At 39.8% G+C, this 16,775-nt stretch overlaps 1 protein-coding gene across 1 annotated transcript in view; it reads right to left on the bottom strand.

Moving 5' to 3' along the window:
* The window catches only part of LOC124285638 (sodium leak channel non-selective protein-like), a 67,447-nt gene extending 55,190 nt beyond the window's left edge, over window positions 1–12,257 (bottom strand). Inside the window, 5 exon segments of the mRNA XM_046721898.1 lie at window positions 2,542–2,690; window positions 4,454–4,537; window positions 5,071–5,372; window positions 7,278–7,374; window positions 12,182–12,257. Of these exon segments, the coding sequence (XP_046577854.1) occupies window positions 2,542–2,690; window positions 4,454–4,537; window positions 5,071–5,361 (524 nt within the window). The 5' untranslated portion in view covers window positions 5,362–5,372; window positions 7,278–7,374; window positions 12,182–12,257.
* Window positions 12,258–16,775: the final 4,518 nt, after the last annotated feature.

Genomic DNA, 16,775 nt, shown 5'->3' with positions numbered 1-16,775 from the left:
ATGTATTTAAAGCTACAGACAGATACACTGTACAGATAACATGTATTTAAACCTACAGACAGATACACTGTACAGATAACATGTATTTAAAGCTACGAACAGATACACTGTACAGATAACATGTATTTAAAGCTACAGACAGATACACTGTACAGATAACATGTATTTAAAGTGACAGACAGATACACTGTACAGATAACATGTATTTAAAGCTACAGACAGATACACTGTACAGATAACATGTATTTAAAGCTACAGACAGATACACTGTACAGATAACATGTATTTAAAGCTACAGACAGATACACTGTACAGATAACATGTATTTAAAGCTACAGACAGATACACTGTACTGTACAGATAACATGTATTTAAACCTACAGACAGATACACTGTACAGATAACATGTATTTAAAGCTACAGACAGATACACTGTACAGATAACATGTATTTAAAGCTACAGACAGATACACTGTACAGATAACATGTATTTAAAGCTACAGACAGATACACTGTACAGATAACATGTATTTAAAGCTACAGACAGATACACTGTACAGATAACATGTATTTAAACCTACAGACAGATAGATAACTGTACAGATAACATGTATTTAAACCTACAGACAGATACACTGTACAGATAACATGTATTTAAAGCTACAGACAGATACACTGTACAGATAACATGTATTTAAAGCTACAGACAGATACACTGTACAGATAACATGTATTTAAAGCTACAGACAGATACACTGTACAGATAACATGTATTTAAAGCTACAGACAGATACACTGTACAGATAACATGTATTTAAAGCTACAGACAGATACACTGTACAGATAACATGTATTTAAAGCTACAGACAGATACACTGTACAGATAACATGTATTTAAACCTACAGACAGATACACTGTACAGATAACATGTATTTAAACCTACAGACAGATACACTGTACAGATAACATGTATTTAAAGCTACAGACAGATACACTGTACAGATAACATGTATTTAAAGCTACAGACAGATACACTGTACAGATAACATGTATTTAAAGCTACAGACAGATACACTGTACAGATAACATGTATTTAAAGCTACAGACAGATACACTGTACAGATAACATGTATTTAAAGCTACAGACAGATACACTGTACAGATAACATGTATTTAAACCTACAGACAGATACACTGTACAGATAACATGTATTTAAACCTACAGACAGATACACTGTACAGATAACATGTATTTAAACCTACAGACAGATACACTGTACAGATAACATGTATTTAAAGCTACAGACAGATACACTGTACAGATAACATGTATTTAAAGCTACAGACAGATACACTGTACAGATAACATGTATTTAAAGCTACAGACAGATACACTGTACAGATAACATGTATTTAAACCTACAGACAGATACACTGTACTGATAACATGTATTTAAACCTACAGACAGATACACTGTACTGATTACATGGATCCAAAAGTACCAACAGAAATGGCAATGCATGTTTAGTATCAATACATCATCAATACCATTTTGAATACACCCACAACATTTTATAAGGTTAGAAGGAACTGAAAAAAAACAACTAACAACTTTCTGTCACTAAAGTACTGATTAGGGGCGAAACAGTATACTGCGGTATTAGCAGCACCGCTGTATTTTGCCTTCGGTTCGGTATACCTAATGCAATCCAAAAATTCAGTATTTTCGGTTTTCGTACCGTCATTTTGTTAACCTTTTAAAATCTTTTCTAAAATGTCTAGAAATCAAATCAATTTGTCAAAATCTATCTAGGTTTGGCTGTTGTCAATTTCCTGCATTATGATCATATCTGATATACCGAACCGAAGGCCTTGTATTGCAATACATACCGTACTGTGGTAAGAGCATACCATTTCCCCCCTGATACTGATAATCAATGATCACCAATGTTAAAGTCACTTCATCAAGTCTTACATCAACTGTGTTGCAGTATTACACATGATATACAAGACAAACTGTTCCACATCACATGATCTGGACGAGGTGTGGTAAGTAGTGTGATGTGTCTCATATAGTGTGGCAAATAGTGTGATATCTCTCGTATAGTGTGGCAAATAGTGTGATATGTTTCATATAGTTTGGCAAATAGTGTGATATGTCTCATATAGCGTGGCAAATAGTGTGATGTGTTTCATACAGTGTGGCAAATAGTGTGATACGTCTCATACTGTGTGGCAAATAGTGTGATATGTCTCATACTGTGTGGCAAATAGTGTGATATGTCTCATACTGTGTGGCAAATAGTGTGATATGTCGAATATGGAGTTGCATTATTTTATACATTGTGGCAAGTCATGTGATATGCCTCATATCCCCCAACAATCTGTCATGAAGAAGCTGGAAAAGATATTGCAGTCCACCATCACACAGGCTACAGATAGTTTTTACATGTGTTGTTTAATGGGGCACTCAAGCTACAGACAAAGATATTGAATCAGCACATACAAAGGATTGACTATGTATTTATAAGTGACTTACTTGAAAATCTGGTTGATTCTGTTCTTTGGAAGGGAGAATTTGAGGAACACCCTGAAGACCCTGATGAGGATTAGTGGCCGCGGAGAGCGCAGAATACGAAGAACTGACCCTGGATGCTCTGGTGGTATTGAACCAGTCATCTCAAACACCTGAACACAGGAACACAACATATTTCAAACACCTGAACAGAGGCAGACAACACATCTCAAACACCTGAACACACACTTTGTCAAAGTAACACTTTCTCAAAACATAAACCTTGTCCAACAGACAATCAATACTTTGTCAGATCTACTTTTTCAGACCACAGAAAATTTAACAGCCATATAATACATACTTGGTCAAACTAACAGCACACTATGCAAGACTAACAACACATGTCAGACTAACAACACACTACGTCAGACTAACAACACACTATGTCAGATTAAGAAAACACTATGTCAGACTAACAACACACTATGTCAGATTAAGAAAACACTACGTCAGACTAACAACACACTATGTCAGATTAAGAAAACACTATGTCAGACTAACAACACACTATGTCAGACTAACTACCCACTAAGTCAGACTAACAACACACTATGTCAGACTAACAACACACTATGTCAGATTAAGAAAACACTACGTCAGACTAACAACACACTATATCAGATTAAGAAAACACTATGTCAGACTAACAACACACTATGTCAGACTAGCAACACACTACGTCAGACTAACAACACACTATGTCAGACTAGCAACACACTATGTCAGACTAACTACCCACTAAGTCAGACTAACAACACACTATGTCAGATTAAGAAAACACTATGTCAGACTAACAACACACTATGTCAGATTAAGAAAACACTACGTCAGACTAACAACACACTATGTCAGATTAAGAAAACACTATGTCAGACTAACAACACACTATGTCAGACTAACTACCCACTAAGTCAGACTAACAACACACTATGTCAGATTAAGAAAACACTATGTCAGACTAACAACACACTATGTCAGATTAAGAAAACACTATGTCAGACTAACAACACACTATGTCAGATTAAGAAAACACTATGTCAGACTAACAACACACTATGTCAGATTAAGAAAACACTACGTCAGACTAACAACACACTATGTCAGATTAAGAAAACACTATGTCAGACTAACAACACACTATGTCAGACTAACTACCCACTAAGTCAGACTAACAGCACACTATGCCAGACTAACAACACATGCCAGACTAACAACACACTATGTCAGACTAACAACACACTATGTCAGATTAAGAACACACTATGTCAGACTAACAACACACTATGTCAGACTAACAACACACTATGTCAGACTAGCAACACACTACGTCAGACTAACAACACACTATGTCAGACTAACAACACACTACGTCAGACTAACAACACACTACGTCAGACTAACTACCCACCAAGTCAGACTAACAACACACTATGTCAGACTAACAATTCACTCAGTCAGACTAACTGCACACTATGTCAGACTAACAACACACTATGTCAGACTATCAGCACACTAAGTCAGACTAACAGCACACTAAGTCAGACTAACAATTCACTCAGTCAGACTAACAACACACTATGTCAGACTAACAACACACTATGTCAGACTAACAATTCACTAAGTCAGACTAACTGCACACTATGTCAGACTATCAGCACACTATGTCAGACTAACTACCCACTAAGTCAGACTAACAGCACACTATGTCAGACTAACTACCCACTAAGTCAGACAACACACATTCAGAAAAAAACCACGTTGTCATTCCAGAGATGTATAGATGTCATCATCATAAAGACCTGAATCACAGTGGTGATGTTGACAGGTTGCTATGTAAGTATTATGTGTTATGGAGCATGCAGCCAGTTCTATTTACCTGCAGCACAACTGATGTCCAGAGGAACAAAACCATGATCCCATCAAACTGACACCATCGATCCTTCAGGTACGGTGCTTCGCCCTGCAACAAACAGCGAGACATTATACACATTCAACTGTCAAGCTGACAGTTCAGTGAGACATCGTACCTGTGTCCAGCGGACATGCTGAGTGAGACATCGTACCTGTGTCAAGCTGACAGTTCAGTGAGACATCGTACCTGTGTCCAGCGGACATGCTGAGTGAGACATCGTACCTGTGTCCTGCTGACAGTTCAGTGAGACATCGTACCTGTGTCCAGCGGACATGCTGAGTGAGACATCGTACCTGTGTCCTGCTGACATGTTCAGTGAGACAGTGATGCACTCATTCAACCTAATATTTCGACAATACATTCATTCATCCCTCACACCACATTCAAATGCTTGATTCAAAAGATAGTTAATGGCTGTTCACCTGTCTTCAAGGTATCCTGCAAATTTGGATAACTATGGGATTGCGGTGTTCAAACATGTTACCCCTGATCAGACTAGGTAACATTTCAGGTGAGTTACCCCCTTTAGAAAATTGCTTGTGCCACACCTTGCTCACCAGCTGATGATGAGATACACTGACCTTCCATGCACCCCGGATGTGCATCTTGGCGATCATCTCGGCAGTGAAGAGGAATGTGATGACCATGTCGATGGAGAAGGTCACATACATGAGAGCCGGCAGTTTCTCGAACGTCTTGGGTGTGTTCATGCTGACTGAGATCATGCTGAGAAGAGCACATCCCCGTAGAAGCCTTCGAGTCCAAGTCTTGTTCACCCACTCAATGTCAGCGTTGTCATTGAGATTCTCATCAGGGCCATAGTCAGCCATGGACATACCATTCTTGAAGCTGGTTTTTCTGTTGACCAACATTGTGGGCGATTCTGTCAACACAAAACACTGCATCAGCAGACTTACTACTTCAACCAATACACTGGGATAATGTGTAGAAGAGAATGGGGAACACAGGGTGACCCAGGTGTACTGGGATTTACTGTGTGGTGCACGATGACCAAGGAAAGAGGGTCTCAGGTGTACCGGGATTTACTGTGTGGTGCACGATGACCAAGGAAAGAGGGTCCTCAGGTGTACGGGATTTACTGTGGGGCACGATGACCAAGGAAAGAGGGTCTCAGGTGTACCGGGATTTACTGTGTGGTGCACGATGACCAAGGAAAGAGGGTCTCAGGTGTACCGGGATTTACTGTGGGGTGCACGATGACCAAGGAAAGAGGGTCTCAGGTGTACCGGGATTTACTGTGTGGTGCACGATGACCAAGGAAAGAGGGTCTCAGGTGTACCGATTTACTGTGTGGTGCATGATGACCAAGGAAAGAGGGTCTCAGATGTACCGGATTTACTGTGTGGTGCATGATGACCAAGGAAAGAGGGTCTCAGGTGTACCGATTTACTGTGTGGTGCACGATGACCAAGGAAAGAGGGTCTCAGGTGTACCAGGATTTACTGTGTGGTGCCACGATGACCAAGGAAAGAGGGTCTCAGGTGTACCAGGATTTACTGTGTGGTGCATGATGACCAAGGAAGAAGGGTCTCAGGTGTACGGGATTTACTGTGTGGTGCATGATGACCAAGGAAAGAGGGTCTCAGGTGTACCAGGATTTACTGTGTGGTGCCACGATGACCAAGGAAAAGAGGGTCTCAGGTGTACCAGGATTTACTGTGTGGTGCACGATGACCAAGGAAAGAGGGTCTCAGGTGTACCGGGATCTACTGTGTGGTGCATGATGACCAAGGAAAGAGGGTCTCAGGTGTACCGGGATTTACTGTGTGGTGCATGATGACCAAGGAAAGAGGGTCTCAGGTGTACCGGGATTTACTGTGGGGTGCATGATGACCAAGGAAAGAGGGTCTCAGGTGTACGGGATCTACTGTGTGGTGCACGATGACCAAGGAAAGAGGGTCTCAGGTGTACCGGGATTTACTGTGTGGTGCATGATGACCAAGGAAAGAGGGTCTCAGGTGTACCGGGATTTACTGTGTGGTGCACGATGACCAAGGAAAGAGGGTCTCAGGTGTACCGGGATTTACTGTGGGGTGCATGATGACCAAGGAAAGAGGGTCTCAGGTGTACCGGGATTTACTGTGTGGTGCACGATGACCAAGGAAAGAGGGTCTCAGGTGTACCGGGATTTACTGTGGGGTGCATGATGACCAAGGAAAGAGGGTCTCAGGTGTACCGGGATTTACTGTGGGGTGATTGATTGATGAGCGAGGAAAGAGGGTCTCAAATGTACTTGGGGCTGGGATTTACTGTGGGGTGATTGATAAGCGAGTAGTGTGTAGAGGAGAGAGTAGCACAAATACTGTTGGGAGCTCAGTGAGGGGAGACGGATTTATTCAGGTGCAAACCTATTTCACCAGCTTTATCCCACTGAAACAAGCCGGTATCGAAACCTATTTCACCAGCTTTATCCCACTGAAACAACAAGCCAGAATCGAAACCTATTTCACCAGCTTTATCCCACTGAAACAAGCCGGTATCGAAACCTACTTCACCAGCTTTATCCCACTGAAACAAGCCGGTATCGAAACCTACTTCACCAGCTTTATCCCACTGAAACAACAAGCCAGTATGGAACCTATTTCACCAGCTTTATCCCACTGAAACAACAAGCCAGTATCGAAACCTATTTCACCAGCTTTATCCCACTGAAACAACAAGCCGGAATCGAAACCTTTTTTCCCAGCTTTATTTATCCCACTGAAAACTCTACTGCAAGCCTATGGGAAGAGAGTGACTCCAGTTTACTGGATGTACTAGGACTTACTGTGGGCAGCTCAGTAAGGGAAACCGAGTGACTTAGTGCTGATCACACCCACACTTCACGGATACAGGGCCATGGCACTTCCATTGTGATGGTCTAACTGCAAAGGAAGAGAGCAGCGTTACAGTTACAAATTGCACCATGAGATTCAATAGAGGATCAGTAACATGAATGTTGATATTCAGACTAGAATTGTTTAGGTGGCCAGGCTTGGTTGATTGCATGTCATTGTACAGGAATATATTTAGGATTTTAAATCACAACCATAGCAAAGAGGGGATATAACTTTATGAATCATCTCAAGTAACAATTAGTGCTAATATATTAGTGCTATATAATTTACATTTATACATCCATAAACACAAACAAAACACTGAAGTCAGCTCAAATGAAATGCACTCCACAATAGTTCTTTAAACAAAAACAGATCAAATGATGGTTCATATTACATATATGAGTGTGTATTGCAAATACTTTCAGGATGAAGGCAAACCCTGCAATCTAGATCAGTGTTAACTTCCAGTACATGGTGTTCGTGAAACCTCCTACAGAAATAAGGGCTGGTTTCTGCATCCATCCTACTAGGGATGCATTGATACTTTTGCTAAGACAATACAATTATCGATTCAAAACTGTATTGATGTTTTGTTCCCGGATCTCGGCAGGAAATGAGCCCACCGACATATGTAAGGGGGTATCCAAATGAATCACTGAGAACAATTAAGTTGGGCTTGTCTCAGTCAAAGCTCATCACGTACCGCATATGCATTTGTTTAACTGTTCCAAGTACTGCGCTTAACACCCTTGTAATACAAACCAGTAGTAGCAATTTGAGTCTATGATCGTTTGATAAAGAACTTTTATCCTAAGTTAAATAAAATTCCGAGATTTATATGTGTTCAGTTGGCACGGTAACATTATGAGGTTTTGCAATCTTAATTTCACCTTATTTGATTTACTTTTTTGTTTAAAGGGGAAGTGTACACGAAAATTAACCTTTTTGTCTTCCACTTTTTCATCGTAAGAAATGTTTGTCAAGTTGTTTTATAGCCAAAACAACACAGATATCAGAAGTAACTAATTTATTTTTTTGCGTTATACCAATTCAAAGTTTCCACATTAACCGAATGTTCTATGTCCACAATGAACACACCATGGCTTATGTCCCGTGGAAATGACGTCAATGGTGCCCAAATGATAAACGAATGACGTCGTTAGACCTTATTAGTACCATTTCACGTAGTGCAAGTATAGTTGTGGTTGTAGTGTCTCGATGTGCAGGCTACTGTTTTAATCCACCTGTTGCCTGGCCGTCAGCTGGCTATGTGGTTGGTTCCACACTATATGTTACATTGTACAAAAAGTGTTACCACTTAACCAAATTGTATAACATTCAACTTGAGTCGGTGGTCTTTCCAATCAACTTCTTTCTCCAAAACTCGAACGTACATATGCACTACATCTAGCGTGCCATCGGTGAATGTGAAGGCATTCTACGTTTGGTACATTCCTACATTTAAATCGTACAATATATGTCCGTCCTCTTCAACCTTCACATTGATGCCGAAACCATATCCAAAAACATCTCAAAGATATGCACGCCATTTTGAGAAAGTCACTTCCCGATAGTGATGTCATATGTACGTCAACATTGTTATACATTATTTGATATTTCCATTGAGGTGAGGTTATGAATTAAAATGCACACGATCATTTCTATCTTGCTGCCTACATTTTCAGTTCTAATGCTTCTTTCGTACTTTACATCAGTGCTTTTGCGTGATTAATGTCAGAATTTACATCTTTTGCCTTTGGCACTAGACAGGAGACCAGTTTAAATCAGCTGGCACCAATTACGTCATAATCAAAGGGCAGTAACTCTGGCGTGTTTAGCTCGACAAACTGAGGCCTCATAATGGCATAACATTTCAGCACTTATAGTGCGGGTTATACACTCATTGTAAGAAAAATTAGTGTATATTTTCAAACACTGATATAAAGTAATTTAAAAAATCCATTTTGGTTCACATAAGAAAAAACATGACTTTTTTGTGTAACAGACTATAGTTCAGGGCCCACTTGCACAGAGCAATCTTAGTTACAATCAATCTTAGACCCCTACAATCAACTTTACAATCAACATACAATTGCCCGAATCCACTTGCACAAAGCCGATCTTAGCGCAATTGTAAGACCGCATGGATTTAAGATCGCGATCTTAGTTAAGATCGCACTCTTCAACGGTGGAGGTGCGAATTTCTTAAACTCGACTCCTGTCTACAGTTGTCTGCAAGTGCGCATAGCATACTGCGCAAATAGAGAGGGATACTGGTCCCTGCACACAATACATACCTCCCTCAATCGCACTTTGCAGAATTTTCATGAAAAACATTCCCAGAAATCTTGAAGGAAGCGATTACGTGGACGATAGCATATATTTTTCTACATTTTAACTGTCTTGATTAATGAACTGAGAATGTGATATTTCAACCACGGAAATACCTACCCATGTTTTATGAAAATATTGAACTGCGAAAAAATACATTCATAAATTTGGGTCTAGATTTAGTGACTTAACAATTATCAATATTATAATACTATATCAAATATCGACAATATTTCCTTATGATATAACACCTAACTGCATGATTTGCCACTGGTTGTCAATGAGACATTGTTTAATGCACAGCTGTTTTTTTTCTTTTTGTGTGTGTAAAATCCTAAATATACCCTAGAAGTATTGGTTTTCTCACAAAATAACAAGAAAATGTAATAGGCTACAGAAGTGTTGTAAAGAATTCATGACAGGGAAATACGAATATCAAATAATATATCGAGAGAGCAGTTGTTAAATACTCATTCACAGTATATTAATGCTATGACCCTATTGCGTTGATAAATATTTTTCTAAAAGTGAAATTGAAATTGAATCTTGATTTTGCACGTTAACTTGTATCTAATTTTTGATTACTTTAATGATTAACTAAGACAAAATCACTCCATCACCGAAAAGAAAATATCTTGAGCTCTGCGATTGGGCATTACAGACTCCACGGCAACTGCATAGGCCAGGGGAAACCACTCCCATCTTGCACATAAACTAAAATTATCTGCTCTTGAGTTAATGAAAAGGTCACGGCCTTTGTTAATCGCACGCTGACACCATTTGCTAGTATCCTTTCCTTGATTATCAAAACGGTATGTTGTTTCACACTTATTCCAACATTGAATCGGGTGGGAATAGTACTTTGAGATATCGACTCGATAGTTCTGAGGTTCACTAAAGCAAATAATGTGTCAGGCGTTAAATCGGTTGTGCATTCTCCGTGTTGTTGAAGTGTCGAGGCGAATCATACAGTACAGTTTTATGCAATATAAAAGCAATCTCCAAACGTAAAGCTGATTATTTGCGTGAAACTTGAACACCATTTTGTCACAGACTACAATGATCTTAGCTCCTTACAATTGGTCCGGGACCAATTGTAAGTTTCGATTGTAACTTACAATGATCTTAGCCTACAATCGCTTTGTGCAAGTGGATGGCGATTGTAGCAGAAGCTTAAGATCGCGATCTCATGGATTTACAATAATTGTAGCGCTAAGATCGTTCTGTGCAAGTGGGCCCAGACCTGTATATCTACCGAGAAAAAATTAGAAGAAAAAAACATATTTGTTTAAATACACAATTCATTCACTTGTTCCACTTTTCTATGTTTTAGTATTGTTTAGTCTATTATGTGGCTACCTCCTGTACTTACTGAATTCATAAACTCTGTCAGAACTCCTTGGTGAGTGACTGAGTTGGGGTTTATGTCGCTTTTAACAATATTCCAGCAATATCACGGCATGGGACACTAAACATGGACTTCACACATTGTACACACATAGGCAATAGACCCCGGGCCCTCAGTGACAAGCAAATATATATAATGACTGGGCTGGCTACTCCACCCACCCTGGAACCCTCCAAGTAGCTGCCATAGACTATTTAGGTCACATTTTCTCTCACACTCTTTGCCCGCCGCCGTGATGTTGCTGGAATATTGCTAAAAGCGGCGTAAAACCAAACTCAGTCAGTCAGTCAGTGAGTCAGTCACACTGTAGGAAGTCAATGGTTTTGTTAAGTATAAGATGGATCAACTAACAAACAGAGCATGTATACAACATGGATACCAAAAATGAATTGTCAAAGAACGTAAACAACATAAGAATTGAAAGAATTGCCTATGCAATTAAACAGTTACATATAAAGACATTTACAGAACTATCACCGGTAGACCAGGGCAGCACGGGCATCCTGGAATCAAAATATTGTGTTTGAACATTCTTGACAAGAATTTTAAATAATTTAACACTTTTCTCTTTGACCTGATGGTGGACATGCAAACATTTCCTCATCGTGAAGCTTATCCAGTACAGAATATATTTCTTCAGGATGGACTATTCACCACCTCATTCCTCTTTAGCATATTTTAGAAAACACAGCAAATATTGATGCTGACAGATAAATATCGAGATGGACCTGGGATCAAGGAACAAGGCCTAACGCGAGGGGGCGCTTACAACTGCATGAGTACACATCAGACCAATATTTATCGTACATTGGTCATAAAAGTATCGGAGAGCGAGGTTGTACTGCACCCATTTAAAGTTCTTATTGTTCACATGGACTGTTGTTCACTGTTCAGAGCTCTATCAGTAACACATGCAAGCTGCGCGCTACCCGCCTGTTGCACTATTTGGCTGATAAGATGGAAGGGAAGATGCCATGGTGCCGACTCGCAGAATCCTGGCACTTTAGACCAAGCTTACAGGCAGTCACGTAATTCCTCGATGTTTACAGGCATGTCCACGAGTACGTTACTGACTGAAACAGAAAGCGATATATAACATATTCTGCCAATTACCTGTCGCTGATGAATCAACACAACTTGCACAGAAACGTCAAACCAGCCACAGCCTCCATGCGACTCACAACAACTATACATGAATTATTCATTAGTCGCCGAGCCCGCCGGGAGATGATTAACATACGGCGGAATGTCACGAGGAGTGCCGAGCGCCTCTCGTTACGTTTTGACAACATGCAGCGTGAAATACGGCATCATCGATGTACCTGAGAACAGTGTTCAATATCTACGTGTCCCATGTCCCTGCTCTCTCTCTCTCTCTCTCTCTCTCTCTCTCTCTCTCTCTCTCTCTCTCTCTCTCTCTCTCTCTCTCTCTCTCTCTCTCTCTCTCTCTCTCTCTCTCTCTCTCTCTCTCTCTCTCTCTCTCTCTCTCTCTCTCTAAGAAGACAGATTTCAAAAGCCTCGTCCTGAAGGCAAATGTTCAAGTGTGACAGTTAACACATAGTTATGTAAGACGTGTGTGTTTGTCTGATCTAATTATTTGAGGAACGCTATGTATCATCCGAGCATTCGGGAGACTATGAACAAATATGACATACAGTTCATGTTCCCGGGGATACTCTACAACAGGGATAGGTCTCTCGCGTGCTTTCTTTACCATTTGAGAATGGTAGAACAGTTGCATTTGATTTAATCTGTATATAGTTATATGTACCTAAAAATATATTTGTGCAATAGTCAATATCGATGACGTCACATCCTCCATTTCATAATAAAATATGTTTAAACCAAAATGACTTCCAAACTTCATAATAGTCAATGAATGAAAGAATTAATGATACACCACGGCCATCCCTCCCCAAACATGGTAAAGAACGCAAAACTATCGGTAGAACCAGGGAGACTATATAAGGGGGAGCGGTCACTCCTCGGAAAGCCCCTTAGCGTATGCCTCGGCTCGTCACGTGACCAGTGTAGCCAATATGGCGGAAGCGTAGTTTATAAGATTGAGCTCGGTTTATTTTCAACAGCTGATTACATACGCTGAGTGTTGTGACAACTGAAAACCTACATGTAGAAGATAAGTTACCTATTCTGTCACTTCATTTTAAGTCAAATAATTGTTATTAGTGTCAGTATTAGTACAGTAGATTTGTAGTAAAGTTTCAAGTCGGCATGTTGTAGCTCACTGGCTTCAATTCTCAGTACACAGCGAAGAAAGACTAACTTATATCGCTAAAAACTTCTTTCACATATTCGTTTAATTTTTAGAAGGGAAATATACCTTTAGTTGAAAGGTGTGTGCAAGTAATAGTGATAGTTTTATAACTAAAGAAAAAATGTTTGGGTGTATTTGAGGTGTGTGAAAAATATGACATATCGCCGATCTGCCATTGAAATACTACAGGGCGTTGTTTGAGTGTTTCTAGTTATTGTTCTGAAACATCTTTCACATACACCTTTAATTTTTACGAGGGGAATATACCATCAGGTGAAAGGTGTTTGCAAGTAATAGTGATAGTTTTATAATTTAAAAAAAATTTGTTAGGGTGTTTGAGGTACGTGAAAAATATGACATATCGCAAATCTGTTCTGATACGCCATTGATGCTTGTGATGCTTGAGTGTTATAGTTCTAAAACTTCTTTCTTTCTTGTTGATCTTAGCATGTGACAAAACTGGACAGGTGTTTACAACGCTTTGTGATAGTTCTAAACTTTCTGTTTTGAGGGGTCTGTGACAGTGTCAGTTAACATTCTGTCAATGCCCATGCCATTCCACACATGCAATAAGATATCTGAATTAGTTACTAATGTAAAAAAAATGTCTTAAAGGAGATTTAAAAAAAAAAAGGACAGCTGATGTTAACACATGTACATGTAGTATTTTAATGGCAGATCGGCGATATGTCATATTTTTCACACACCTTAAATACATCCTAACAAAAAAAAATTAAATTATAAAACTATTCGTTTAACTTTTAGAAGGGACTAAAATGCTTAACGCGAGCACCGACACTCCCCAACACGTCAGTGGCTGTGGGAGACTCTTTCATACCATTCGCCGACAAAGCAAAAAACCTGGGTGTCATCTTTGATTCTCCCTTGTCAATGGAAGCCCAAGTTAATCAAGTGTGCCAGACCTGCTACTTCCATCTAAGAAATATTGGTAATATCCGCCATCTTATTACCAAAGACGTAACAAAAACACTAGTCCAACAACTTGTGATGTCCCGCATTGACTACAGCAACAGTCTGTTGTATGGTTTGAGTCAGGATCTGCTGAACAAACTCCAGAAGGTACAAAATAGGGCAGCTCGTATTGTGAGTCGTGCACCAAAAAGATGCCACATAACGTCGGTATTGATGTCCCTACACTGGCTACCAATAGAAGCCCGGATCCACTTCAAGATCTTGTGTTTTGCCTACCACTGTTTGAATGGTACAGCACCGAGTTATCTATCAGAACTGATCTCACCATACCAGCCTTCACGACGTCTAAGATCTGAAAACCAATGCCTACTTGCAGTACCAAACTCAAGACTAAAATCCTACGGCAACAGATCGTTTCAAGTAGCAGCACCTCAGTTATGGAACCCACTACCTCAGAACATTAAAGAATCCCCAACACTTGAGACATTCAAAACCAACCTAAAAACCTTTCTCTTTAGAAAGTTCTATCCCCATGAACTATCTCCTCCCGTCAACTTCTCATCTGTGACTATTGTACCGCCTTGAGCATGCATCTCTGTGGATGGAACCCAGCGCAATATAAATAGACATTATTATTTATAGCCATGGACGATATATTTGTAACCATCTCTTAACTAATCTATTGGCTGTACAGTTATACTATGGGCAAATATGATTGTTTTCATGCCATCCACGCGTGTATATTCCCATCAACATACAAATAATCCAAGCCCAGACATCCGGCACCCACGTAATATCATAGTCAAGTCCAAAGTCATTTTAGTGGTTTGATTTAAAGCAAACTAACAAACCGAAACATGAGTCTCATTAACCTGTCCAGACAATGACCTAAATTTAGGCGATCTGAAGTTTCTCGTGTGAAAGCGAAAAAGAGACATCACAAACAACTATGGTTACACTGAATTCCAATTCCTTGTTTCATAATAAAATGGTATTTACAAATGAATTTTAATTTTAAACTTTAATAACATCGTATTTCTATAATTTATGGCGAGGTGTAGGCAGTATGACCTTATAACTAAGACGTCACAGACTGCCCCAGTTTGATGAGGTCATACAAAGATTCACAATGCATCTGGCTCACTGTTTACACCTGTTATTGAATTTTTCGCGGTTTTTCAGTGTAGTTCTGTAATGCACAATGAAATTAACATAATATCAAGTCCGTACCACACCGCCAAACTTTCTAGCGGCAGAGCCTCGTTTTGAAATTTCCACGCTTTCCAGGTTCCTGTTTGTCACGCTGAACGACAGGGCACGCTGCGCGACATATTTGCAAAGATTATAAGGAGCGTAGTGTTGCAATATGCAAGTACTAAGATTAATCAAATAATACTGATTAATATTTATGTATCCAGTTAAATGAATTGGTCTAAAATTTCTGGACTGGTTATTGTACGAAGTTGCGCAATGGGACGGAACCCAGTCAACAGGAAACGATATTGTTGTACATGTGTAATCAATGTTTTGACTTGTTTTTTTAGTCCTACTTTGTATTTACTCTGGAAAATATTAGAACATGAATTTCCCTTACCCTCCATCACAAGCACAGCTTTTGTTGCAATGGCGATTTTTCCACATACGGTGAAAGAAAGTTCAATGTAGGCGCTGGGGTACAGAAACCAAATGTATTGAGTAATTGAAGGGAACCGGTAACCACGACGCCATGCTTTTCAAGAACTAATGTTCCCCAAATAACATTTCAGTATGACTTGTCTCCTTCACGATAAATGAATGTCTGTTTGTCCCAGGCAATGAAGACTCATGAAGAGACGTGTTAGAATTGGTCTTCAACAACCCATGTTTGTCGTAAGAGGCAACTAACTGGATCGTGTGGTCAGGCTTGCTTACTTGGTTGACACATGTCATCTTATCCCAGCTGTGTAGATCGATGCTCATGCTGTTCATCACTGGACTGACTGGTCGAAATTCGATTATTTTCAGACCACGGCCATATAGTTGGGATATTGCTTAGTGCGGCGTAAAACAAAAGCCAACCAGCCAACCCAGGCAATGTATCGTTTGGTAATTCATAAATTGTTCAAAATATATCATGACGGGATTTGTATCATCATCAAAGCTGATCATTAGTAATACATATCGCCTCTGTCTCTCGGACAAGAAGATGGTGGCACTCGCATGAAGTATGTTCGTAATACATTTGTTTTATGGATGCGTATCTACATGCCACACATGCACCGCTTCGTTTTCTTATTTTTTCCAAAATACGAAACTAATACTAATATTACTAGAAGACTAGGGTTTAACAATGTGCTTCCCTCCTTGCACGAGCCACATTCGGCCTCCACGGCTGTGCCCTAAGACGTGCCAGTTGACTGTCTAGTAGTCCAAGAACCTCGTTGTTTTCACTTCCGTACAATCCCTTCTGTAATGCTGTCTAAAATGAAGCAAGGTTGAAATCCTTCTGGTTCTGAGCTC

The sequence above is a fragment of the Haliotis rubra genome, unplaced genomic scaffold (assembly GCF_003918875.1).
Source record: "Haliotis rubra isolate DU_JTF1 unplaced genomic scaffold, ASM391887v1 Scf365, whole genome shotgun sequence".
Lineage (NCBI taxonomy): Eukaryota > Metazoa > Mollusca > Gastropoda > Lepetellida > Haliotidae > Haliotis > Haliotis rubra.
Note: the sequence above shows the minus strand (reverse complement) of the source record. Positions and strands in the feature narration are given on the sequence as shown.